This window comes from Pseudorca crassidens, chromosome 9 (genome assembly GCF_039906515.1).
Source record: "Pseudorca crassidens isolate mPseCra1 chromosome 9, mPseCra1.hap1, whole genome shotgun sequence".
Lineage (NCBI taxonomy): Eukaryota > Metazoa > Chordata > Mammalia > Artiodactyla > Delphinidae > Pseudorca > Pseudorca crassidens.
The window spans coordinates 94,649,677-94,677,626 of NC_090304.1; the positions used below are offsets into that span (position 1 = coordinate 94,649,677).

General features: G+C 50.5%; 2 protein-coding genes across 6 annotated transcripts in view; one reads left to right on the forward strand and one right to left on the reverse strand.

Moving 5' to 3' along the window:
* The window catches only part of RNF214 (ring finger protein 214), a 58,294-nt gene extending 49,350 nt beyond the window's left edge, over positions 1-8,944 (forward strand). For all 5 annotated transcript variants that reach the window (XM_067751125.1, XM_067751126.1, XM_067751127.1 and 2 more), the window contains one exon: positions 852-8,944. In XM_067751125.1, coding sequence (XP_067607226.1) covers positions 852-917 — 66 coding nt within the window. In that variant the 3' untranslated portion in view covers positions 918-8,944. The remainder of the gene's footprint in view (positions 1-851) is intronic.
* On the reverse strand, positions 4,813-26,714 carry BACE1 (beta-secretase 1). Its single transcript, XM_067751130.1, has 9 exons — positions 25,922-26,714; positions 11,705-11,793; positions 9,984-10,200; positions 9,347-9,484; positions 8,508-8,642; positions 7,419-7,520; positions 6,909-7,058; positions 6,475-6,646; positions 4,813-5,609 (listed from the first exon to the last, which is right to left on the reverse strand). The coding sequence occupies exons 1-9, from the start codon at positions 26,171-26,173 to the stop codon at positions 5,368-5,370; spliced, it is 1,497 nt and encodes a 498-aa protein (XP_067607231.1). The 5' UTR covers positions 26,174-26,714; the 3' UTR covers positions 4,813-5,367.
* Positions 26,715-27,950: the final 1,236 nt, after the last annotated feature.

The window sequence follows — 27,950 nt, forward strand, 5'->3', positions numbered from 1 at the left end:
GAACATTGTACAGTGTTGACGCTCATCGTTAATATCTAAACATAAGGTTTCAGTAAACCGTGGCTTAAATGTCAGCAGAATTCAGAATACTGGCAGCTAGGCTCTCCCAGCTTCCTTCTACCCCATTCCCTGTAGGGGACTGGACTGGGTAAACAGTTCATACTAGAACACCGATAGTCACTGCCTTGGAAAATTGACAATAAGATATACATATCTAACCATTGTTTCAGACGTACCATTTCCAAGAGACTTTGCTTAGATGAGAGGAATGGAATAGGGAACCTGAATATGAGATTAGTAACTCCATTAATAAAATAGTTGGAAGGCTGACCTATTAGAGATTAGCTTCACAAACTGACAAGTTATTCCTGTCTTTTATGATGGTACCAGACAGAGTTAAATCTCTTAGCACCAGGGATGATTTTTTTTTTTTTTTTACTATTTTGTTTTGTTCATTTTGTTTTTCTAAGAGGTAGAAACTGAATTTATATCTAAATTCTTGGTAAGGGAAAATCCTGAATAAGATTTGAGGGCAATGGGTATTAGGAGATGGAAGCTCATCTCAGGCTAAATAGATGGCAAGAAGGAGCAAGTCTGTAGACAGTCAGCAGGAAGCAGCTTCTCACTGTCATTAGCTGATTGTTAATGTTCCCTGTAAAACAAGATCAGGTTCACCTGCTCTGAAGACTCTTCTGGCGGTAAAAGCCAGTGAAGCAGCCCTTCCAGTCCCCCAGTGAGCTTTTCTGACTCAGTAAACATCCCTTAGACCTGTTGAACCTTAACAGCGCTCTCTCCCCTCCTTCCCTCCGTCTTTCCTGATGAACCTGAGGTATGTCTTTCTTTCTTTCCAGTGTATCAAATTCTGGGCCCAGACCAACACAAATGACACTTGTCCCTTTTGTCCAACTCTTAAATGACGGACCTGACTGGGGAGGAAGAAGAGGAGAAACTGATGTGAACAGGAAGCGCGGGTTCAAGATTTCTAAAACTCTATATTTATACAGTGACATATACTCATGCCATGTACATTTTTATTATATAGGTAATGTGTGTATAGAAAGTCTGTATCCAGATGTTCGTAAATGAAAGTATGTATATTATGCAGAAATGGTCTGTCCCCCTCACCTTTCAGTTCCTCTGGGGGAAGCAGATTGTAGGTAAGATGGTATTTAATTTGGCCTTGAAATTATGATATTCCTGCCTAGGGCTGTTTTCAGATGCAATATAAAAACCATCTAGGAAACTGCTCTTGCTCTAAGGCCACCCTGCTCTGATTTGGCTCAGCCTCTAGTCCATTTTCTTAAGGCTCATGTACGCCGATTTGAACCCTGGTGCTCACCTGCTGTCCAGCCAGATGCCTTGCTTATTGAAAGCCTCTGGAAGCCTCAGTGCTATTCTAGCCCCCCTACTCCAAATGGAGAAAATGAGACTGATTGAGGAAAAAATATATAACCCTGATAGTTTGATTTTTCGTTGAACATTTTACTGTGTTAACACTCATTATTTGTACATAGACATTAGGTTTACAGAACAGTCTGTTTACATCAGCAAAATTCACAGTCCAAGAATAACAACATAACCAGGTCCCGTTTCCCCCATGCCTCCACAAACTTCTGTCCACCCTACTTCCTGGATAGTCATCTCTTTAGAAACTAGCATAGCCCACAGGTCTTTCCTGGGCCAAGCCATCCCTTTCCACCACTGACTTGGCTTCTGATCAAGCTTTCACAGACCAACCTTCAGACCAACCTTGTGAAGTCCTCACCACTTCCCCTTCACTTCTGGTCTTCTAGTCTAGCTGTCTCCCCTCCCCTTGAAGGTTAAGGCAGTTGGTTCACAACCAAGTTGTTTGGTGACCTTGGGTGAGTTCCAGGCAGGCACTGGGGTGAGGAGATGTCTGTGCAAAATTCCTTTCCGGATGATCTTGGGATATGGGTTTGAATTTTTGAAGCAAGAAAGCTATGGGGGACATGCTTCCTGTCCTGGGACAAATGGAGACCAAAGTGCTATGAAGAAGGGAGGTTAGATTTCAGGTTTATAAGTCATTTGTTCTGTGGGTAGCTGTCTGGAGCGAGGTCATTTTTCCACCTCTGCTTATTGAGCACTTCCAGTTTCTAGGTTTATACCGAGGAAAGCTGCGTTTCTATTACAGCTTTGAATCCTTTCCTGTCGCTTTATCTTTACTCCTAATGGAAATGGCTTCAGCTCCCTTCTCTTTTGGAATTAAACAAGTAAAAATTAAGCAGTAATAAAAAAAAATTAGCTCCAGGAAAGGATATTATTATATTACCAACAGGTGAATTTTTCCCATTCTGGGACCTGGAAATGCTTACTCGCACTAGTAGTACATATGAGGGTAGCAAAGATTTTTCCTTTCAGAGCCAAATAATTCTCTCCTCTCTCTTTATGTTACTCTTCCTTGTCTTTCATCCTTGCCTCGCAGCTCATGAACATACTCTTTCTCTTCTCTGGTCTTACTTTTCCCGGTTTATTGACTGGCAACAGTGTAAGGAAATGGATTTCCTGGGATCTCCTTGGCATCTTTTAGGGTGATGGAAATGGCCTGAGTACTCCCCACTGTAGAGGTCAGATGAGCCACTTTCTTTGGTTAATGAAATATTAATGACTCTAGTGTGGTAGCCATCATGAACAGGGAATGTGGCAAAATGGAAGACCAGTTCCTTTGTTCTTTTCATTTGGTGGGGGGGGGGATTCATTTTTTATCTTGTAATCTTAAGATTTTATCTCCCCTTAACTTTGCAGCAGCCTTTGGGCCACTTGCAGTATTTTTCAGTATCCAATGAAAATATAGAAATTAGAAGTGGGTCTAAAAAATATCCTGTTTCTTTTCTACAAATCTTTGACACCAAAGGAGTAAAGAGAAAACAGGAGGGGATGGGGGGCTTAACTGCTTCCTAGTGAAAGCCCCTGGAAACCAGCTGCAGCAGGAAGACAGTGTGGTGGAGGGTGTGCGTGGGGGCCGGGACTCATCGTCGCTCTTTGCTCCTTCTTGTTCAGGATCAATCCGAAAGCAACAGTTAAGTTTTGGCCACCCTTGTTCTCCCTTTTCCCTCTCTCCACTGGCCTGCACTGGTACAAGCTGTGCAGACCCCTGGGGAAGGCCCCTGATGCAGGGAGTGGAGATGGGACAGTCATTTTTCTGGCATAGAATTTAAAAATAGAAATATAGAATACATATTTTTACAAGGAAGAAGCTGTTGTCTAGATTTTTTTTTTACACTTCAGAGTTCACGGTTTCAGGGTAGAAAGGAAGAAACTGTTAAAAGAAAAATAAGTATAAGTTTTCTCTTTCAAAGAAAAAAATAGGACAATGAGACTTACTAAGGAAGGGGTTGAGTTTTATACCCTGGAAAGAGCTGGGGAAAAACCGGTTTTCCCCAACGTGGGTCGAAATTATAAAGTGGAATGTGGCATTTTCATTTCACGGTAGCGGTTCTGGAAGTTTATTTACACAGTAAGTTCCAAGCTGGAAGTGGACAGTCTCCAGTCTTCCTGTCAGTCTCTGTGGTTATGGGGTGTTCCCCGTCAGCCAAAGCAGCACCAGGTGCAGTGGGAATGAAGAGGACTCAGATAAAAAACTGCGACTCAGTATTCTTGTTTTATTGGTTTATGGCTTGTGGGCAGCTGGCCGAGGCCAGGATCTCCAGAGGCCCTCTTTGTATTTCCCTCTCCCTCATCAGGTAATTCTACGCTGTGAGGGTCCCATACTTGGAAGCAGTGTGTTGACCAGAGAGGAATAGGATCCAGTGGAATAGTAAGAAAATTCAGCTCTTCCCATTAACACTGGTATCATAGTCGACTGGCTTAGAACTGATAGGGAGGAAATGAACTTGGTCCCCACTGTCTAGCCCAAGAACCAGCCTGGGTACCCAAGTACTATTAGGAGCGGGGAATAAAGAGCAGGATAGGGGCAAAGGATGGCCTCCATCAAGGGGCTCTTGTGGTGAAGGGAATTAGGAAGCCCGGAGGCTGTCATCCTTTTTCCACGCAGCCTTGATACTGAATGCGATGCTGGTGGAGCCAGAAAGCCTGTGTTCCTGACATTCTTGGTATAATACTAGTGCCACTGTGGGATGCCTTAGCCGAATAAATGAGGGAGACCTTAGAGACAGGGAGAAGGCAACGAAACTGCTCTGTATTATGTCAAGATCTTACTACCACTTACAGCTGAACAGGAGGAACTCCAGGCAGGGGGTACAGGGCATCAACTCTATCCCTGTTGAATGAATCTTCAAGAGTCTGCTTTCAAGGATTAGATAGGAGAGGTTTCCTATCTATTCTTAGCACCTCAGCTACAAAGCTCTGGAGAAATAGGACTGGGGGAGGGGGTGAACAGGTAGCCAGGAAGACAAAGTGCAGCCCTGTTATATTTGCTCTATTCCAGCTGCTTTCCCATAGGGCACCTGGGGCTTCCAGGGTTGGGGATGTTTCAGTGCTACCAGTCACGTGTACGGTAGAAGGTTCAGGTAGGGACAAGGAATTAATAAGGTAGAAATTCATTTGTTAGACGGAACGTTTTAGTGGGCACTTTTCCTTTAAGAGAGTTAAAAAGAGCTTTTTGGCTAGAGAAGCCCTCCTTCCCATCGCACTTTTGGTCAGGCTGCAACCACAGAAAAGAAGACATTGGGAAGCAACACCCATCTTAGAAGGTGGGATTCTTATCTTGGAGATGCCGTCTAAAACTGGGACTGGCGAGCGGTCATGTTCTGGCCTTGCCTCGCTTTGATCCCAGCTTCCCTGTCTTTGCACTCCCTCTCCTTCTCCTCGTCCAGCCACCCCCATTTGTACAAATTATTTGTACAATTATTTTTAAATTATTTTTTAATTCAAGAGGCAGTCTTTGCACCAATGTTATAGGCTTGTCTATACAGTCCCTATCTCTAAAGCAAACAGCAAATGGTGCGTCCATTCCCGCTGACTGTGGCCAGCAGGGAAACAAGATTGGCCCTTTCTCTGCTAGGGTACTGCAGAGACACACACTGGGGTCACCTTACTTCTGGAACTAAGAAAAGAAGAATACTTTGGGTTGGAGAATCTAAAGGGATGGTGGACAAAGGCTCAGGGCTGAAGTTTCAAGCAGCAGAATTTCCCAACTCAAGTTTGAGGTGACCAAGGGTATTCCCGCCATCAGAGCACTTCTTTCTTCCCTCTCCTGGTTCCTACAGGTGCAGTCCCTGCAACCCACCTTGCCAGCTTTTCCTTTTCTGTCAAGGCAGAGGCATTTGTGGGTGGGTGAGGGTCTTGAGGTGCTCTGGCCACAGGTGCCATCTGTGTCTCCTCCTTGTGACCAGAGCGAACCACCAGATGTGGTCCAGGGGGATCTCTCTCTTCTGCCCGTGGGACTCCTCACTTCAGCAGGGAGATGTCATCAGCAAAGTCATCGTGCTGATGGCGCAGGCAGCGGAGGCAGCGCCACTGACACACCATGAGGCAGAGGGGCAGCATGAAGAGGGCGCAGATGGCAGCCATGACATAGGCTATGGTCATGAGGGTCGATTCATCTGTCTGTGGGATGTTGTAGCCACAGTCTTCCATGTCCAGGGTGACAAAAGGACCTTCTACCGCTGCTGTCCTGAACTCATCGTGCACTGGAGAAAGGGCAGATGTGAGTCACAGAGCAGTTTGGATCACACACCCAAAAGAACTTCCCGGGACAGGCCTTGAAACCGGCCCTGAGGAGGCCGTATAGTCTCCCCCCTGGGAGATGTTTAGGAGCAGGACAGAAAGCCGTTGCTACGTGGAGGCATGGCTCTCCTCCAGGCCACTGGGGACAACAACCCTTTCCTGTCTACCTGTCCAATAGGACAGGGCCCTAAAAGTCAGTCATTCTAAGCTGACCAAAAAGCCAGCCCTACATATACCTAGTAAACTCACCTGCTCCTGCTGAAATTCAGTTGCAAGACCCTGCCAGTAGCATTCAACCTCGGCATACGGCAGCTGACAGGGTCACGATAGGCCAGCCTGCCACCCTTGGATCTAGAGCTTCCCAAGGTGCCGAGGCAGCTCTTGCTGTTCTGGGTCTCCAACAGAGGTTGCCAGTCCAGGCAGGGGTCAGCATGCCAGGCGATACAAAAAAACCACAAGCACCGGGGCTTCCCTGGTGGCGCAGCGGTTGAGAGTCCGCCTGCCGATGCAGGGGACGTGGGTTCGTGCCCCGGTCCGGGAAGATCCCACATGCCGCGGAGCGGCTGGGCCCGTGAGCCATGGCCGCTGAGCCTGCACGTCCGGAGCCTGTGCTCCGCAACGGGAGAGGCCACAACAGTGAGAGGCCCGCGAACCACAAAAAAAAAAAAAAAAGCACAAGCACTGACACTAGCTTTTACACAATACGTGGACTCTGGCTTGAGGCAACTGTTACTCCCTCCCAGACTGACAGGGGCCCGGGTACCCTCACCACTGGACAGGGAGAACGGGGATAGACTGACCCCACAGCCTCGTCCCTGGTGCTCTCACCATGGCAAGCACTGACAGCAAAGCCAATTCGTTTCCGGGCCCGATCAAAGACAACGTAGAAGCCCTCCATGATAACGGCTCCCATGACAGTGCCCGTGGATGACTGTGAGATGGCGAACTTGTAACAGTCGTCTTGGGATGTGGCCACATCTTCCACTGGCCGCAGGTATTGCTAAGGATAAGCAAGCAAAGAGTGAGAGTATGTCTTCCTCCACCCTTCACCCCATCTCTGCCTTCTTGGTATCGATGCCCTTAGGCTGCCCTTCCCTTTGCCAGCCCTGAGCTCCGAGAGGCTGGTTTTTCCCAGAGCCCTTTACCGCTGGATCCTCATCTATTTTGTCTTCCAAGTTCTAGGAAGCCATGCCTGCTCACTCTTTCTCAATATATCCTTTGTTCTCGTCCTGGGATCCCACTGATTCAGGCCAGGGACATACCTGTGGAAGGATGGTGATTCGGAAGGACTGATTGGTGACCTCACCCATTAGGTAGAGTGAGATGACCGGGAAAATGTTCCACGGGGTGGTGCCTGCTTGCCAGCACACCAGCTGCTCCCCGAGCCAGAAACCGTCTGGGAACTTCTCCGTCTGTGTTGATGGGAAAAGGATAAAGATGAGGAAACGGCCTCTTTCACCATCTCGCCTCTCCCATTTTCAGATAACACTTACTGGGCCCTTTACTTGCTTTTCCCTGAAATATCCAAACTGGGGAAAGGTCAGCCGAAACCCAAGGCTTAGAGGAAGAGAGCAAGAGAGTAAGGCCAAAACTTTGGGCTGGGGGACTGTGTGCTGAGCAAGCTGAGGCCCATAGCAGAGAACCGTTGTTTAAGAGACCTAAGTAGAGGGATCTAAGGGTAGACATCTTGGCTCTTGTGGAGGAACGTGCCTCTCACAGACTTCCTGTGACACTCTGTCATCTCTTGTACCCCTGTCCTGAGTCCCACTGACCGAGGAGGCTGCCTTGATGGATTTGACAGCAGCTTCAAACACTTTCTTGGGCAGACGAAGGTTGGTGGTGCCACTGTCAACGATGCTCTTGTCATAGTTGTACTAAGAGGGAGAAGAGAGGGTTAGAACATCAAAAGCCTTCTTGATGCCAGGCTTTGGCCAGAATTGGAGGGGTGAGGCTGACTGCTTGGGGTCCTTCCTGGGTTGGCATCCTGGCTTTGCCACTTCTTAGGTGGATCTCCTTGGGCAAGTTACTTAACATCTGTGCCTCAGTTTCCTCATCTGTAAAATGAGGATAATAATAGTACCTACCTCAAAGAGTTATTAAATAAATAAAGAGCATTAAATTAATTAATATATTTGAAGTGTTTAGGATTGTGCCCTGCACATAGGAAGCAGTCAGTACATGTTAACTCTTATTATCTTGGGTGGGTAGACATTCTCTAAATCTTGAAAATAAAAATACCTTGTATAATGCTTTTAACTTTTCATAATACGTTTGTATCTGTTCTAAGTTAACATACATGAAGAATCTAGGTAAGGAACACCCAAATAGTTTAACTGCCATTATTGGGTCTTGCTGTGTGTCAAGCACTGGGATAAACACTTTATTCACTTTCTCTATTTTCACCACCGTCTTTGGAAAAGCTGTTTTTACTTCTGTTTTGCAGGTGAGGAAACTGAGACACAAAATAGTAACTTGCCTGAGGACACATAGCTAGAGCAGAGCTAGAAACCCAGGTCTTTCTTACTCCGAAGCCAGACTCTTCTACTACGTCATGTTACACTGCCTCGCGGACGACTTGCCCAAGGTCATAAAGCAAGGCAGTGACCGGAGTCCAGATATGCTTTTTTCCGTACCAGACCTTATGCCATGCAGCCTCTGGGGAAGTGCTAAGCCAGTCCCTAGCCCCAAACCTCAGGTCCCGCCATGTGACCATTAAGCTCCTTGCTGTTCTAGGCTCAGCCCCCAACCCTCCTGCAGGTCCTGCACCTCAACCTCATCCTCCCAGCCTCATAACTCGGGGGCTGGCCTCACGCGATGTTGCCTCCCCCTTGCCTCTCCCTGCCTCCCCCAGGTTTTATTACCTCCTTGCAGTCCATTTTCAGATCCTGTCCATTGATCTCCACCCGCACAATGATCACCTCGTAATACCATTCCCGCCGGATGGGTGTGTACCAGAGGCTGCCCATGTACAGCGAGTGGTCGATACCCCCGATGATCTAGGGAGCAGAAGAGCCAGTACCCGTGTGCCAACACAGAAGGACAACAAGTCACCCAGAGGGCAAGCATAGGATCAGTCATTTCTGGGGTGGCAAGGCGCTCTGCACCTCACCTTTCTCATCTTCCTGCTTCTAATCAAACCACGCCGTAAAGCGACCGATACTTTCTTAAATGTGTTAAAGGATGTGTTCAGGGGAAAAGGCTTTCCAGGATTTTTAATTGTTTCAGAATCACACAGCCCTTGATGTAAAGTTATTTAAACCTAAGCTGGCATAATAAATGTTGAGTGAATGATAATTTGCTTCTGTTGTAAGTTTTATTTTCTCTGCTTGTTGGAGATAGAGTTCACCAGTTGTCCTAAATGAATTAATAAATAGACTTTTACACTCCTTACATCTCCGCCTTCTCATCAGCAGACTGAACAGTCTTGACTTGAGAGGCCTTATTTTCATTTCCTTTGAAATTTTCCTAATCATCTGTCATCCTTTCCAAGTTTACCACAGGAGCCTCAAGTCCTTTCTGGAATAATGCAAGGAAGAAAAGGCTAGAAAAAGAAAAATGGAGGTGGGGAACATGAAGAGGTTTCTCTCGATTCTCAGCAGTGGAGCCCGAGGCTGTGGTGTGGCCTCAGAGGGCAGGGAGGCAGCAGGTGCTCCCGTCTCTGCCCAGTGCCCGGGCCTCCCCTCTCCTAGGGCCTACTCACCATGCTCCCTCCAACTGAGGCCAGCACCTCCGACTGGTTGAGGGGGAAGCCAGCACCACAGAGCTGCAGGGAGAAGAGATTGGGCACGTGGGTCTGCTTTACCAACGAGTCAAAGAATGGCTCCAGGGAGTCGTCAGGCTGTGACAGAGAGAGACAAGGAGTGAATCCTCGCACAGAGGGCCCTAATGGAAAGAGGAATGGGAGGGCAAAAGCAAAACTTGGGGGATGTTCCTTGGGAACGACCATCCTGAGGTACTGAGATTTGGTGGAGAGAGGGACAGCAAGACACGCTGGCAATGCAAACAGGAAAGATCTGTAGGATCGTTGATCCCCATCTGCTTAACCTGTTTCAGAGTTACGGGGGCCTCTCTTATTCTTAAAGATCTTAGTGTCAATAGAAAAGATAGCCTGTTCCTCTACCTGTCACCATAGTTCTGCCCTCTGTAGGGATGAAATTCAGACTGCTACCCTATCCACCTGTAAAGTAATTCTTTAAACTGATTTGTTTCCCTCCCTTATTCAGTTCCCTCCCCTTCTCTCCCGTAACTCCGTCCCTGTGTAGCATGTTGGTCCCTGTGTAGCATGCAGTGTGCAACGTTCAGGCAGAGTGTCTAGGGCTAGCCCTTGTTCCTCTCACCCTGGCGATCTCAGCGTAGGCCAGCCCCAGGATGCCCTCCCAGTTGGAGCCATTGATGAAGAACTTGTCTGATTCAGTGATGGCAGCGATGTTGGCACGAACGGTGACGTTGGGGCCGTGGGGGATGCTCACCAGGTCGGTGCCCAGCTCCCCCTCCCACTTGCCCTGGGTGTAGGGCACATACACGCCCTTCCGGAGGTCCCGGTATGTACTGGACCTGTGCAAAGCAGGCAGAGATCTGTTGGGTGCGTAACCACAGCTGGTACATGGAGCCAGCATCTAACCTACTCCCAGACGCCGAATCTCATCTCGGTCGTCTACATAAGACAGGATGCTGTCAGGCTGCTCGAGAGAACATCCGTAGCTCCTTCACCGGGAACAGAATAAGTGACCTTGCAGACAGACGTGGGGAGCTGTCTCTGGCGCTCGCTCTCCTGTGTCCATAGCTCGTATTCCTAGATCTGGAGCTCAGGCCCTGGAAGAACAAGTCTAGCTTTGTGTATTGTGACTGCTGCTGCTGAAGGGACAGCTAGCGGGCATCTCCCACTCCCCGCCCCCTGACCTTATCACGCTCTTCAAGAAAAGGAGCCATTGACTCTTGCTGCCTTGGGACCCAATGGTACCATCTGAGTGGTAGAGAAAGTACCAAGCGGGTGAGCATGGAACTTCTTCAGCAAATTCTTCCAAGGAAGGAGTTTGCACGGGCACCTCAGCAGGGCGAGCAGGCAAGACGCACCACTCGGATGGAGCATGCTTATCACCACGTGTCACCCCCACCTGTGTGGAATCACGCCTCTGACCAGGGCTGGTGTGTATGATGGGGGCAGTGATGGGACACGGGCAAGCAGCTGGAATGAATTCCCTTTCATGGACCCTGGCCATGCCCCCTTCCCTGACTGCTTTCTTTAGATAGGGAAGTTAAAGGGCAAGGGACCTAAGAAGGCGCCTTTGGCATTTGCCTAGAAGTCCAAGAATGGGGTGTCAGTCTAGACTCACATGTTTTCACACACACATACACCTCAGACATTAGATGGCCTCTCGCCACTTCCTGCTTTTCTGTTAAAGGGGCTCCCAGATCATCTCTCACTGCCTCTGTTACCTTAAAAACCCACTTCCACCCTCCCTCCCACCTGTTAGCTAAGTCCAGCTGCTGGAACTCCCGGGAGGCAGGGAAGCATTTAGCTTTCAGTCCCTGATATCAGGCCAGGCAGTGGAGCCGTGGAAGGCTCTTCCTTCCCTTCCTTGAACCGTGCAAAGCCACCAAGAGTAGCCCCCAGGCGAGGACACAGCGAAGGGAGCTGTCACTGCAGCCTGCTCAGCCTAGACTTAGGTGGTGGCGTCAGAAAACCAGAGCCACTGAGGGGTGTGGGTTGGAGTCCCTGGGCCTCCCAGTTCAGGCAGAGAGAAGGAGACCTCGAGACTGCACTGGGAGCTTTGGGGCTGCTCTCCTTCCTGCTTTCCCTCCCCCAGGAAGCTGCCCTATCTCGGAGCTGACGCACTTCCTGGCTGCCCCTCAATTTACCCTTCCCATAGTTTACCTCCTCAACCCTCCAGCCCCTGCACTCTTCTCTTCTGGTCACTGTTGCCTTCTTTTCCCTCCCTCCTGCCCAGCAGGAAGAAAGGCTCTGTGGAGCTGGTCCTTCTCCCTGCAGCCCTCCCCCGACCCTCCTTTGCCCTGGATCCTTGGGAAGAGCCTTCCCCCTTCCTCTCCCCGCACTCACAGCTGCCTCTGGTAGTAGCGGTGCAGGAAAGGGTGGGGGGCGGCCCCAACTGCGAAGTTACTGCTGCCTGTGTCCACCAGGATGTTGAGCTGTCAGAGAAAAGGGAGAGAAAGATGCTAGGACAGGAGGCCTGGACTCACTCCCTTCATTGTCCGGTACCCTCCCCATCCCCCGGCTATGTGGTCTTCCTTTGGAGTGTCCAGGGTGAAGCTTCCAGATGCAGGACTGGACAGGCTGGCCCTGCTAGTACCATGAGCACAGTCAGAACATGGGGTCCTGTGACGCCCTCAGCATGGCCTCAGAAACCTTGTGTCTGCTTTTGTCTTCTCTGCAGAATTGGAACATTTTCTGTGTCATCAGAGCCATATAACTGGTGTGAGTGTGTGTGTGTGTGTGTGTGTGTTTCCATTCCTATTTCTATCTACCTGCAGATGCCCTTCCTCACTCTGTACTGGCCCAGTCTGTCTGCAGAGCTTGCCCCTTCCCCTCCTCTCTGGTTCTCCTGGGAAGCACATCACCGGCAGGCAGCCTGGCTCATCCCCCTCCAGCTCAGAGACGAGCTATTCTAGGAGCTGGCACTGACCAGGGGCGCTGTGGGGACCACAATGGCATGTTGAGGCCCACGTGTTTCTGACCCTGGCTGCCAGAATGTGGCTCCCCATGAAGGGCCCCCTTCTGTCTCAGAGGTGACACAGACCTATGAGTCCCACTGTCAGAAATAGTGGGACTATAGCCAGGAGCCCTGTATGAGGTCCTGGTGAAAAGCCATCTCCTCGGGGCCCTGGTTTTGGCTCATTGAAGATGGACAGGTGTTGTCTTGCTGTTCCTTCTGTGCAGCTCCTTCTACGTCTCTTCTACTTTGTCCTCCTTCCTCCTGAGATGGCCTGACCCCTCCTCAGCCAGTCAGCCGTTTTTTTGATGCCTCCTATATCCTCACAGGCAAAAAGGAAAGGCCCCTGTCCTCAAAAACACAGCAATCTATAAAGTGAATCCTCTTTCTTTTTTTAATGAATTTATTTTTTAAATTTATTTTTGGCTGTGTTGGGTCTTTGTTGCTGTGTGTGGGCTGTCTCTAGCTGCGGCGAGTGGGGGCTACTCTTCATTGCGGTGTGCAGGCTTCTTACTGCGGTGTTTTTTTTTATTGCGGAGCACGGGCTCTAGGTGCAGGAGCTTCAGTAGCTGTGGCTCACGGGCTATTAAGAGTGCAGGCTCAGCAGTTGTGGCGCACGGGCTTAGTTGCTCCGCGGCATGTGAGATCTTCCCGGACCAGGGCTCGAACCCGTGTCCCCTGCATTGGCAGGCGGATTCTTAACCACTGCACCACCAGGGAAGTCCAAGTGAATCCTCTCCTGCCCACTTGTGTGTCCTTCACCTCAGCTTCTCCTCTGACCTCAGGGCCCTCCATTTCTGCATCACCTCTCCTCAGTGCAGTGAAGTCAGCTGAACTTGGCCTTGCTGCAGGCTCCGACCTTGTCACATAGGGCAGGTCACTGTGTTTCGTCCCCTCTGCCGGATCCTCCGGCTCCTTCCTGCTCTCGGTGGTGGTAGGTCTGCTGACCGCACCTCCCCCAGCGGCCGCTCAGGCTTCCTGGCTTCCCCATGGCCACTGTCCCCTAGCTCTCTGACCCTGCCTCCTCCCTCCTTCCCAGCCCCCACTCCTGGCCTGCCTCCCATTTCCCTCCCCCCCCCTCTGCCCCTACCTCTCCCTGGTGTCCCTCTCCCCGGTCTCTAAGCAGCCACTGGCCCCAGATTTTGTGCTTTCAGAGAATCAATAGTGCTAGAGGCACAGCAGTTCAGATTTCAATCAGCCAGGTTAATGATTAAAAAGGCTTCTTCACCCACCCACTCCCCAGAACCCACTCTCCCACCTGCCAGGACTCTGGTCTCCGCGCCACGGCTGGCCTCAGGCTTACAGGCGCCCCTGCTATCACTGGACCCCAAAGAAAGAGGGTCTCCTCCACAGCGCTGGCGCCGGTGGTGGTAGGGGGGACCGCCTGGAGTGTGTGTACCTGGCCGGCTCTAGGAGAATCCAACCACCTTTGACACTGGAATGGAGCTGTATCTGGGGGCTCGGCTCGGCTGGTCCAGGCCCCCTCCTCCCCACTCCTCTCTGTCCTGTACGGGAGGAGCCCTCTCTGCAGGCCACTCGCCCCCCCCAGCCCGGGGGCCCATCATCCCTGGTGTCCTTCCAGTTCCAGCCTTTCTCCTCACCTGAGGAAGTTCTCCCCACTCCGCCCCCAAGGGGGTCAAGCCTGGGGAGGAATGACCCCTCCCCTCCCATTGCTCTCTCTTTAAACCCCCAGCCCCAATACCAGGAATTCAAGCCACCACTGCTCTCTCTGCTGCCCCCTCTCCACCCTCCACGCACACAGAAAAGGGAAACCAAAATAAACAGTTGCCTCTTCCTCCTGAGCAAATGTCCTTCTGTCTGTTTGCCCTTTGCACTGTGATCCTGCTTCCGAGAGAAGTGATTTTGATCCTGTCCTTCCAACATTTCTATCATGAGCCCCCTGGGCAGCCTGAAGGAGGAGGGTTTGCGTGCGTCCAACCTTAGCAGACACCCTCCCCTCTAATTTCACCCAGCAGGGGGCCGTCAGATGACCCCTCCCCCCATCTCCCACAAGATCATTCCCACGTCGTCCATCCTGCCTTTCTACAATCCCTCCTCCTGCCTAAGGAGGATCCACCCCTCATGCCACACCCCCCACCCCCAAATCTGGATTCTTCCTGTTGGCATTTACAAATGCTTGTCTCTTCATTTAAAAAAAAAAAAAAATCTTTAATCTCACATCCGCCTCCAGCTACCCTCTCTCTCCTCTCCCTTCACAACCAAAGTTCTCGGCCAAGCTGTCTTCATTTTTCACCTCCTACTCATTCCTCAACCCATTCTCAAACTGAGTTTCGCCTCTATCCCTCCCTCCACTATAAAACAGCCCTTACTACAGTTACCAATGATTTTGTGTCACCAAATACAAAAGACGGTTTTCAAATCAATCCTCATCTTGCTTGACCTCTCTGGAGCATTCAACGCTGCCGACCCCTCCCTCCTTGAAACACTCTTCCCTGTCACCCTATCCCGTGCTTTCCTCCTACCTCTCTGATAGGATCTTCTGTCTACTTTGCAGGCTCACTTCTCAAGGCCTGGGTATTGGTCCTCTTCCCCTCCTGCTCTACTCTGTCCTTAGGCCATCTCATCCATGGCAGCGGCTACAATTACCACCTACGTCCTTATACCTCCTGAGCTTTCAGCTCTAGCCCCTTCCTCCCCTTCGAACTGCCTCAAAGACACCTCGAATTCAGGATGTCCATGGCTGACCTTACCTGGTCCTGCCCATCTGTTTTTTCTTCACAGTTTCCTACATTAGTCACCATCCATCTGTTCCATAAGTCAGCAACTTCAGAGACATCCAAACACCTTCCTCTTCTTCACATCTCCATCCAAGGCATCAACGAGTCCTGTCCAATTAACCTTCTTGAAAGTCTCCGAATGTATTCATTTCTTGCCACCTCCTTTGCCACTCCTGGCCAAGCTATCATCATCTCATCCTGGAATACCACAATAGCTTTTCAACTGATCTTGGTACATCCACTGTTGACCTCTCCAACCTGTTTCTGCACTGTGGCTAGAATGATCTTTTCAAAGCGCAGATGTGACCAAGTTACCCTCCCGTGTCAATGGCTTTCCTTTGCTATTATAATAAAGACTTAAAGCTTTAACATTTCCTATAGGGCCCTTCATGGTCCAGCCCTGCCTACATAGCCAGCCTAGCTTGTCCCATACTCCCCCAAGCCCTCTGCCCACCAGCCACACTGGGCTCATTTCAGGTCCTCCAATCAGCCATGGTCCCTCCCGCAAATGCTGTTGGTCATTCACTCTGCCTGGATTATCCTCCTTTCCACTTGCAGTTTTGTCTACTCATCTCCTATCATCCTTCAGTCTGAGCTCAAAAGGGACTTCCTAGGGACCTCCCTGGTGGCGCAGTGGTTAAGAATCCACCTGGTAACGCAGGGGACACGGATTCGATCCCTGGTCCGAGAAGATCCCACATGACGTGGAGCAACTAAGCCTGTGCACCACAACTGCTGAATCTGCGCTCTAGAGCTCACGAGCCGCAACTACTGAGCCCGCGTGCCATAACTACTGAAGCCTGCACACCTAGAGCCCATGCTCCACAGCAAGAGAAGCCACTGCAATGAGAAGCCCGCGCACCGCAACGAAGAGTAGCCCCCGCTCGCTGCAACCAGAGAAAGCCCGTGTGCAGCAAGAGAAGCTGCGTGCATCAATGAAGACCCAACGCAGCCAAAAAAAAAAAGGGGACTTCCTAAGGGAGAAAGACCAGGTCATATTCTCTGATTAAAATGCTTCTGTAGGACTTGCCACTATAATGTCATACTGAATCTCATCTCCCCTTGTATCTAATTTTTAAAAAAATCCCCATTGTCTCCCTACTGGGTATCACAGTGGCTGGCAATAAGTATTTCTTGAATTAATGAATGCTTAAAGGAAAAAGGAGAAAGAGCTAATCTACCCTATTTTCGGGGTGAGGGAGGGATCTCTCAGTGGCCCCCAAACTATGGGTGTTTTTAGGTTATAGGTGTGGCTCTAGCTCAGACCTGCCTTCCTCTCGCCAGCCCCCCTGGTTTGATACAGGCAGCCCGGAGTCCTGGAGCCATCTTACTTCTTCCCTATCCCTTGGGGCCAGGCCAACTCAGAAGTCCCTGTAGAGCTTGCCTTTAGATGCCCAGAGGACCGCAGCATGGAGTCAGGGCTAGGTCAGTGCCAATCACTTAACAAACAAATATGCCCCTGGGGGCCTCTGAGGGATTGCAGCTTCATGGGAAGTGCTAACAAGCCCCACAGGGAAAGGCACACTTGCCCATTCCATCCTGCAGGCAAGGCTCCCCTGGAGGAGTCTGCAGCAATAGATCTTGGGCAATGAGACAGATGTGGAGCTGCTGAGTCCAGGGTAAGCTCTTTGTTCACAAATCCCACCTGTCTTGGCCCCAGCTCTCACTAGCAGATGGGAGTTACTTAGATTCTTCTGGGTGAAAAGAGCCTTCAGGAGTCATCTGTCCATTGGCCTGGAGATATGGGAGCTTGTTCCAGTTCCGAAAGATCTCTAGTTATTAAGATCCACAACCTTTCTTGGCAGCCTGCGCTAGGGTCTTACCACTTTCACACACCTCTGGGAAAGGGCTTTTTTTTTTTTTTTTCCTGCCGTGCGTCACCATGTGGCATGTGGGATCTTAGTTCCTCGACCAGGGATCGAACCTGTGCCCCTACATTGGAAGCTCGGAGCCTTAACTGCTGGACGCTGGGGAGTCCCTGGGAGGGGGCTTTAATTCCTCCTGCTAAAGGAAAGTCTGTTATCTTCTGTGTGGGCCTCAGAGTTTACGGGGGAAGAGCCCTTATATTCTCGTAGTATAAGCCTTTCAGCTGAAGCTGAGATGTAGGAGCCTTTCTTCCATTTCACAGAGGAGGAGACTGAGACCAAGGGTAAATAAGAACGTAACCCCTCTTACGCATAAGCCACAAGCTAGGACAAGAGCCCCTTGGCTCTGACCAAGCCCCAAGTCTTCTCTTTCATCTCCTTGACCTTCCTGTCTCTCTCATTCTCTCTCATTGGGAAAGGAAATACATGGTAGATCGTTACACTAATGAATCCGACGCCCTGTATCCATGCCCTGGTGTGATCCCCTCTGACATTGACGCTGGGCTTGGCCATGTGACTTGCTTTGACCAATGGGACATCAGCAAAGGAGGAAAGCAGAGGCTTGTTAAGTGCTCTGTGCACTGGGGAGACTGGCCTCTTGGAATGCGGCCCTGAGCTTGTACGTGAGGAGGCTCAGTCTTGCCTCCTTGAGGATGAAAGACCTCACAGAGAAAGAGGTCCAGCAGGCCCGGCGTAGTCCGGCCCTCAGCTGACCCACCAGCTGAATGCAGCCACACGAGGAGCCCAGGTAAGATCTGTAGAACCACAGCCAGCCCACAGAATCCTGAGAGGCAACGGCTCTCGTTTTAGTTTGTTACACTGCATCAGATAACTGCTACAAAACTACCTGAATTAAATCCTGAGATCCTTGACTTTGGGGCACCTACCCACCCATCGGTCAACTCCAAATACCATCTCTTATCACTTTTCCCCTCTCTCACCATCAAGTTTCTCAGTAGCACAATGATCTGTCACCTCTGCATACGCCGTTTCCTTTTCTTGAAATGTTCTCTCCCCGTTCCATCTAACTTCTGTTCAATTTTCAAGTCGTGGTTTAAACATTCTTTCTCCCAAAGGTCCTGCCCTGATGCCCCCGCCCAGATTAGGTTCCTCCTCTCGTAGGTCCTCAAGAACAACTGTGCTTCTTTGCCTACCCTTTCATCCAACTTGAAACCATTTATCCAATGTCTGTCTGTCCTACACACTATGAGTTCCACAGGGTAGGGAGCACATTTCTGTGCTTATTATCTAATTCTTACCTAGCTCTCAGTAGGTGCTCTGTAGCAATTGTTTTTAACTGTAATTGCCTCATTTGCTGCAGGTCTCTGTGACTCTAGAGTCTTGCCATTAGTTCTCAGCCCCAGGGTCCTTGCAGGGGTGATTTTCAATCCGGTACTGTGTATGGTGATGATGGCAATGGATGCCCACTGTACCCACGAAACTGAGTAGCCACCCAGGTTCTTAGAGCAGTCGGAGTGATGTCAGGACTCGCTGCTCCCGGAGTCCTCTGAGTTAGCTTCATCTGCTTCCCTAAGTGGACACTCCCAGACCTGAGCTTGCCCGAGGCTGAGAGATGGGGGCAAGGAAGGACATGAGGAACCTCAAGTCAGCAGCTGGTCCTGGCTGAGAGCCAGCACAGCACACAGCTCCTGCCTCGAACTGAGTCCGGCAACTGGGTCCCATCCAGGCTCCTCCCACCTTGACCAAATCAGCTGACCCAATGGAAATGGACTCCTTTCTCAGACATATCCTCTGCTTCCACTTCGCTCTCCAGGCTGAAGCTGGCAATCAATACCTGGGAGCAAGCAGGCTCCCTGGTGCCACTCTCCCCATCTTGGGCTGTTTTTTAAAAGGAATCCCAAGGTGGCTGGGTCATCCCAAACCTTATCTAGGGCAGCCTTCCCCCTTTAGACAGGATGCTCCATTTCCCCCGGGCTCAAACCCAGCTCAACTAATATCTATCAGTGCTTCCTATTCAAATGAGATGATGATGCGAATGGTCAAAAAGCTTACCTGTCTGTTCTTAAAGAAAAGATCTAAGACAATGGTTTTCAAACTTATTTTTCAAGCAGCAGAACCCTTTTGCAATCTCATTCAGGATCCCAGTGTACCAAAGAGAAAAAGCAGAGATGCTCTGCTTTAGGGAGAGCTTCTATTTCTTTGTCTCCATCCCCTCCCTGTGGTGGCTCTCGAGGCGTCTCGTTAGCACCTTCAGCCTCCACGGAACCCATCTGGGAAATCCTGCTTGGAGGGTAGCACAGCCACTGCTACCTGCTTTTCATTGTCAGACAGTTCCTGTTGTCTAACCTTGTCCCGTCCACAGGTTACAGGGGCTGTAATAGTCTCTGAGTCTGTCCTCAGGTGAGAATGAAGCTGATCTCTGGCCTAAGCCCACTTTCCTCCATGGCACCCGGTTGTGCTCAGCACATAGGTCTGTTTGCTTGAGCCATTGGGAGATGCCAGGGTTCATGCCTTGTGCTATTTGGTGAAAACTCCACAGGCGCTGGAGTCGAACAATTGGTGGGGTTCACCAAGCCTGAGAGGCCAACCAAGGAGACATCCAGCCTGTACATAGTGGGGTTACAGTGGCCAGGAGACAGGGTAGCCACTGGGCCCATCCTGCCAGGGGAAGCTCAGGGCAGCTCTAGGACCAGGAAAATGGTGTTTCCTTTCCAGAACTCCCCACTGCCCAGGCCCCCCAAGCGAGATGGCTCCCAGCAGACAGAGAAGTTAGTTGGCAGGTAGGAGGGCTTCCCTGAGAGATGTTTCTCTTCCTGGATTGTCAACCAAAATTTCTGCTTAGCTCTTTACTGGAGATACCCAAGAAGGGCCCTTGACCATCTACCTTAGTGAGGGGGCACGGTCTTTCTCAATGCCTCTCTCACTCCCAGCTGAATTCTTTCTTTCCAGACCTGGGGAGGAAGAGCAAGAGATAGGTGTGAAAGGACAGCCTAAGAGTCCCAGCAGAGGCCTACGTGCGACTGAAGCCCAACCCCAGTCTCTAGGTTGCCTCCCAGTGCCTGAGGCCAAAACTGTCTTGACGGGGGGCTGGGCTTCAGGGTCATCTAACTTGGAGGGTGATTCTTTGAGTTCAAAGGTTTTCGACCTTTTAAGTACCAGAACTCAATCAATCAATCAATCAAACAAACCTGGAATTCCACTGTATAAATACAACAAAAGCTGACCTATTCTGGGAGATTTGGGGGCAGGTGGGACAGGGGAGGGCTTGGTGAGGGGAAAGGTAGAAGGTACAGTCTTGCCTCTTACCTTTCTCTTAACCTCTCTCTCACCCTTGAGGTCCCTTTACAGAACCCCACAGATCTCAGTTTGAAAACCATTCTAGGGAGGGGGTCAGGAAAACCACTTGGCATCTTCATGGGTTTTGAGATCCTGAATCCTCACAGTTTTCTACTTCTCTGATCATTTTCTTTTGCTCCCTTGATCCCTCGTCTACATCCGATATTCTTTCCCTAATCGTTTTCCTCTTCTCTCTCCATTCTCTCAAACAAGTTCATCTGCTAACTTGGCTTCCACAAGCACCTCTCTACAGGTGACCCCTGAGTCTACCTGTCCAGTCCCAACTTGTCTCTTGGCTTCCAGTTCCCCATTCTCAGCTGGTTGCTGGATACATCCACAAGAATTGTCCACTGGCATCTCGAACTCAACCAACATGTCCCAGACTATGGAATGCTGGAAAGAACCAAGTATTTGGACTTGGAATCCAAAGACCAGGATTTGAACCCTAGCTCTCTTCTTCCCTAGGTGTGTAATTTTGGGCAAACCACTTAATCCCTCTGAGACTCAGTTTCCTCCTGCCCAAAACAGACATGCTAATACCTTGCCCTTTTTAATTAAAGCAGAGTAATAAACATGGAAGTTTGGTAAACTATATTGTGCTTTAAAAGCTTGCTCCTTTTGCTGTGTGTCCTGTTGCAAACACAGTCAGAGAAGTTCAAAGGAGGGAGACTTCTTCTCTTCTCTCTCACCCATCAGGGACAGGGAACACCTGGTTGACCTGACAGGTGAATGCTGGCTCTCTGAAGACTTCTCCTCTTTTATATCTTCTTTCAGGCCCGTGTGTCCTAATTGAAATCCTTGTCTCGGACTCTAGAACATCCAAGTTATCCTGCACCCTGGAGTAGTTTTCCTAAAACCAGAATTCACTAGACCATTTCTCTGCTGCCCCCAGAATGAAACCCAACGCCCACTCAGCCTCACAGCATCCCTATCACAGCTTCCAGCTTCTTAGCATAGTTCACGTCTCTCTTTACGAAGTTTTTTCTCCCCACTCTCCAAATAGCAAAGCTTTCTCATCTTTCTAGGCCATATTCAAATGCTACCTTTTCTAGCAAGCCTTTCCTAACAGTCTGTCAGAAGTAGCTGCTTCTTTCTTTATACTTCCAAGACTCACTGTTCTTCTATTTGTACCAAATGTACTTGGTCTTGTGTGATATTTAGGCGTTTACATGTCTGTGTCTCACACCAAATCGTGAGCACTCCAAGGGCTGAGACTATGACGTATGCTTCTCTTTTGTAAGTAGGTGCTCAATAAATATTTGTTAAACTGAAAATTGACCATCACCAGATTTCAATCCTAACAATTAAATTATTGGCCTGTGTTTGGATGGCGATGCTTTGTACTGTTATAATGAGATGATATCCTTTCATTTAAGCAAAGAGAATGAAAATGCTTTCTCCAAGATCTCCACTTCTGTACTTACAGCAGCCCATCAACAGTTCTATTGAAAGGTCTTACTCTTTATTTATTCATTTGCTCAACACTTTTTAGGTGCCTGTTCTGAGCCTGGCGCTGTCATAGATACTAGCCAAAGAGAAATAAAACACTACAAAAATTCATTAATTAAAAAAGACATTGTCCTCAAGAGCTTGGTGTTTTATGAGGGAAACAAACACAGAAACAGTGACACGTGCTCCTAAGTGTAGTAAGGAAGACGTGAGTTGGTGTCAGGAGAATGGAAGCGGGATCTCTGATAAACTCTCTCTTCTTCTCAAATAGGTGGTATGGAAGAGTAGGGAGGTCAAGGGTGAGACACGGTCTTAGCTTACTGACCTGCCAATTATTTAATCTTTCAGTCCCCATTTCTTCTGCTAGAAGCTGCAAATAGTAAGACCTTTTTATATACTGCAGGAATTACTGTAAAGAACAAAATAGTCTATGTAGAATATATTTTAAACTTTTATAGGACTTCCCTGGTGGCGCAGTGGTTACAAATCCACCTGCCAATGCAGGGGACGTGGGTTCGAGCCCTGGTCCGGGAAGATCCCACATGCCGTGGAGCAACTAAGCCCGTGCACCACAACTGCTGAGCCTGTGCTCTAGAGCCCGCAAGCCATAACTACTGAAGCCTGGGCACCTAGAGCCCATGCTCTGCAACAAGAGAAGCCACCACAATGAGAAGCCCGCGCACCACAAAGAAGAGTAGCCCCTGCTCGCCGCAACTAGAGAAAAGCCCGCGTGCAGCAGGAAAGACCCAACTCAGCCAAAAATAAGTAAATTAATTTTAAAAAGCTTTTATAAACTGTAACCATAAATACAAGGATATATTTGTACACCCATAGTCCTAAACCATCCCCTCCTGCCAACTTTCTCACAAATGGTCTTGTCATGTTCCAATTCATCCCAGATCGGAATCTTGAAATCACCTTTGACACCTTCCTCCTCACCCTTCACACCAATGTCACCGAGCCTTGCATCCCAGTCTTCCCTCCTTTTTCCACCTGATCACAGCCTCACTCTGTCCTTGTCATAGCGCTCCACACTTGGACCTTTGTGACAGAGCCTCCTGCTGCCTGCATCTCTCAGTTCCATTCTTTCTAAAATTCAGATGCCTCTTCCTAAAAGATTGCTTTCTTTGTCATTCCCCTGCACAAATAAATTCAATTTCCCCCTTATTTCTGCAGAGACCAAAGTCCAAACCTTATGGCTTGACATTTAAGGCTTTTGGCCACTTGGTTCTCTCTTATTTACCCAAACCTGTAACATTAGCTGGCCTGGGTTTCTCACTGTCTCCTGAATGAACATGCATAAGCCCAAACACACATAACGCATTCTCTTCATTCACTGTGTCCTCGCTTGGTCTCAGGGGATAGGGTGGGAAGGAGTGGACACACAAATGAAGTTGCGATCCCAGTTCGGGAGGACTTTTCTGTGCTGGGAATGGTCTCGACCCTCCTATCCATCCTTCAAGACCATGCTCATAGCACATCTTCACGAGGCCTTGCCTGATTTTACCTCCTTCAGAGCACCTATAGGGACTTCCCTGGTGGTCCAGTGGTTAGGAGTCCGCACTTCTGCTGCAGGGGGTTCCGGTTCGATGCCTGTTTGGGGAACTAAAATGCTGCATGCCGTGCAGCCAAAAAAATAAATAAATAAAAATAAACTGAAGAAAAGAACCCCTCCCTTAAAAGAATATAGATGGAAAAAATTTTAAAAAAAAGAACACCCGTAGCACTCACTCATGGTACTGCTATAAATCAATGCTTTTCAAACTTGAGACACAGCCCCTGAGGTTCTGACCTAGTAGGTGTGGGGAGGGGCCAGAGAATTTACATTTCTAACTGGCTCTGATGACAAGGGTCTGGGGTCCTCACTTTGAGTACAACTGCTGCAGATTACTTTGTACAAGCACTTATACTTTCACTTCCACACTAAGCTCTTGAGGTAGAAAATGTATTTTCTGTCTCTTTGTGGATCAGTCCCCCAAAACCAGCAATGAATTGCCTGGCATATAGAAAGTGCTCCCCAAGTTTCACTGTTGCTCGTTTACAGTACTGTGCCTTTCACATTCTCATTTGGTGCTTATAACAACCCCACTGGGTCGGGAGAAAGGGCATCCTTCTCGCAGACTGCGGGGGGCAGAATCAAGTCACCACAGAGCACAGACTGGCTGGCGTTGGCTCAGGTATGGAGCCGTAAGCCAACTCATAGGGTGGCTCTAACTGGGGTCTCCCTGCCACTGGCTTCCTGGACTGGTGCTGAACTTGAAGCCCACTTTTCCCTTCTCCTAGGAAGGAGCGGGAAGGAACTGACATTTATTGGGCAATTACTCTCTGCCAGTTTCTGGGCTGGGGGATGTACATATTATCTCAGGGGTCCAGGGAAGTACAGTAATGGGATCCCCCATTTACATGTTTTACGTGTAAAACATGGAGGCTCAGAACAACCAGGTTTTTATGCTTCCTTGCAGAGCACAGAAGAGGCAGGAGTGGCCAGACAAGTAGGAGAAAGTGACTTCACATTTACTGGAGGACAAGTGTGTGTCCAGGTGCATTGTTCTAGGTGCTTTCACCTGCCTAGTCTCCTTAATCCTCACAATCACCTTCCAAAGGAGATCTCATTTCACCCATTTTTAAAGACACGGCAACAGCCTCAGAGAGGTTATATAATTTTCCCAAGGACACACAGCTGGGAAAAGGGAAAGCTGTGGGTTGTGGAGCTGGAATTCCTGGTCTCTCTGACCCCAAAGCCCTTGTTGGTCCCAGAGCCCCGTTCTGTGTCCATGTCACAGGGTCTCTGCACAATTTGCATGGTGCATCAGTAGCAGAAACGGGACTAGGAACCAGGTCCACACAGCCTCCTTCTCCCTGACAACAGCTGGCATCCTATTGGCTCAGGCTGCTAGAGGCCTGGATTCAGGCTCTGTCCTTACACTGATTCAAGACTGTTTACAGCACATAGGCAAGAGGAGGGGTAAGTGGGGAAGACCAGAGCCTTGGATCAGCTGAGAGGTGGGAGGTAGGCCTGGGTGGCATGGACCTCGGAAGGCTTGCTTCCATCAGGTAATTGGGAAACGGAGGCTTGTTTTCCCGCTAGATCTGGTGTGAGAGCTGTTTAGAAGTCCAGGAAGTGTGGTGGTTCCCTCTGCCCATAGACACCATAGACACACTCCCTCCTTCACAGACCCTCCCAAGGACAAGCCTCCCAGACACAGATCAGGGGGAGGGGGGTGGCTCAGAGATGTGCGGGCTCAGATTCAAGGTGACACTCACCAGCACACACAGAGCCATCCTGCCACCCGTGCCCGGGCTCAACCACAGAGGAGGCAAATGCTCACAGAGGGCAGCCACGGCACCCCGCGGAGGGCTGCTCATGGCACACTCCTACCCGGTCGGAGGTACAGAGGGTGAAACCTCCAACCAGCCACCTTGAGTGTACCTTGGAGGATTGTCAGGAAGGATGGGGGGAGCTGGCAGGCAGTGTTTTCTCCGTCGCTGCCATCCCCCACCCCTGAGCACCTATCAGCTCGTGGAGGGAGTCTCATGCTTAGAAGGGGGCTCTGGCTCCTTTGCTCTATGCAGTGTGTGATCTGTCCTTTCCCCAGACTCAGTTCAGTTCCCTCTGGCCAGTACTTGGGAGGCATCAGGTAGGGGAGGGACTGGAGTGCAGGATGCAAAGCTGGGGAGGAAGTAGGGGCAGGGGAAGGCAAGAGTCAGCCCGGGGCTTCTGGAGGTCACAAGGAACTCGGAAACCTTGCTTCGCTGTCCTGTGGCAGCTCAGACACGGGGAGAAAAGGGCCGGTCCAACTCCTGCCAGGATTCCTTGGTCCTCAAGATGCTGGGAACCAATGGTCAGAACCCCAGATGCCAAGATTGGGTGACCAAGATCCAGAGCAGTGGGGCTGGGAGACTCAAGCTCGGTCTGGGCTGACACCTGTTCACAGCACCCCTGTGGTTTGGACTCTTCTCCAGGTCAGGCTCCCCCCACTGACAAGTTTCTCTTGCCCCAAATCCTTCCTGAGCCATGTGTGTGTGTAAGACAGAGAGAGAGGGGAGGGCAGACAGAAGCCTGTGAGGGGAAGGGAAGTGAGAAGGGGGGCTTTGGGGCTGACTGCTGCCAGTATGATCCCAGAGGACAGGTTTGGGTGAGGGTCCCTCCAGCCCGCACCGTGCAGCCCATTTTAACAGGAGCCAGCATGCTGCACCCCCAGCCTGTCTCCCCTCGGCTCGTGCAGGAGGGAGGGTAGGGCTGGCCCGACAAGCTTACCGTCTGTGGGGGGCTGCCCACGGTCATCTCCACGTAGTAGCCCTGACCGGACTTGCCCCTCAGGTTGTCCACCATCTCCACAAAGCTGCCCCTCCGGCTGGGCTCCTCGTCGGTCTCCCGGGGCAGCCGCAGCCCCAGGGGGGCACCCCCCAGCCCGCTTCGCAGGGGCAGCCGGATGCCAGGCTGGGAGCCGTGGGCAGGCAGCACCCCAGAGCCCATCCACAGCAGGAGCCAGGGCAGCACTTGGGCCATGGTGGGCCCTGGCCTTGGGGCGCTCTGGGCTCACTCCAGCCTGCGACCGTCCCTGTGGCCTGACCCCAACTCTGGGTGCTGGAGGTGGCTTCTCAGGAGAGTGAACGGTGAGACATCAGGGCTCCAGCGCCTGCAGGCCCCTCGGCCAGCCCTGGCTCCAGGCTGTGGGGAGCGGGCAGGAGAGATCCACAGAGAGACAGGAGGGGAGAAGACGGATCCGGAGCCTGGCTACATCTGGCCAGCGGTCCAACCTCAACAGAGGTCCGGGAGAGGCCGGCTCGGGCCCCCCGGGGGGCTGGGCGGGGCGGGCATGGCAGGTCGGAGGCTGCTTTCCTGGTCCTCCTGGCGGGGCGGCAGCAGGGGAAGGGTCAGGGGCTCCGGGCTCCTACAGCTGCGTTTGCAGCTCAGGCCACCATAATCCCGCTCCCAGCTCCCAGGCAGCCTGGGGAGACGGAAAGACTTGTGGCAGCGGCTGTCAAAGCCAAAGGGTTTTCGCTTTTCCCTGGGATCGCTGGGAAGTGTAGTCTTCCCGTGGCAGACAGCCCGGCTTCCGGGGTTGGTGAGGGGTCTGGGATGCCCTCTGCCGAGATGGAGTCCACCCTGCAGGACCCTGGCAGGATGGGAAGGGCCATCGGGATGGAGTGGCGGCAGACCTCTCTTGTTCCGTCAGCCTTTCATTGGGCATTTCTGGAGCACCCACTGTATGCCAGGCACGCTGCCAGGCCCTGGGGCTACAGAGAGAAATAAAATGCATATGCACCGCACAAAATGATGGGGAATTAAGGAGCAGGGATTGGGGGGACGTCTGGGGGGTCTGGGAAGACTCAGCGGGAGGAGGTGGTATTTAATTTGAACCTTAAAGGATGGGTGGAATTTCTAAGAGCAGAGATTTGCGAAGCAAGAGTAAGGGGGATAGAAGGGTATTCTACGCAGCCAAAGGAATAAGCAAGGGCAAAGGGGAAAGTGCAGGGGGCAGTCCGCCTTCACTGGAGCCTGCAATCTGCAGGGAGGTGAGAGCCAGCTGGGGCTTCTCTCAGCTGAATCCTTTTGTGCCTTTGGTGCTCTACCTGCCCTGACCTCCACCCCAGGTTCTGTGAATCTTCAAGCCCATCCAGATTTCTGTGCTGGCAGTGAGCTGAGGGTAAATGGCTGTTGTCAGCTTTAAAGTGTTGTCACTCCAAGACGTATCTTTATGTTAATAGGTAAGAGGTTAAAACGAAAAGCTTTAGAGCTAAACTAGCTTGAAGGAGAAAAGACATATGATTATATCAACATATTATTTATCAAATGTGGAAAGCTGTTGTTAAAATTCAGCAGTCCTTCTGATAAAAACCAAGGAAGAGGGACTTCCCTGGTGGCGCAGTGGTTAAGATTCTGCCTGCCAATGCAGGGGACGGGGGTTTGAGCCCTGGTCCGGGAAGATCCCACATGCCGCGGAGCAACTAAGCCCGCGAACTACAGCTACTGAGCCCATGTGCCACAACTACTGAGGCCTGCGTGCCTAGAGCCTGTGCTCCATAACAAGAGAAGCCAACGCAATCAGAAGCCCGCACACCACAACGAAGAGTAGCCCCCGCTCGCTGCAACTAGAGAAAGCCCCGCGCACAGCAAGAAGACCCAATGCAGCCAAAAATAAAACAAAAACAAAAAACCCCACGAAAAACCAAGGGGAAACTTCCTAAACAAGATAACAGAAAATCATAGAAAACATAATAGTGACAGGCTAAAGTTATTACCATTAAAGTCAGGCTTAGGAAAGAGAAGGTCATTATTACTA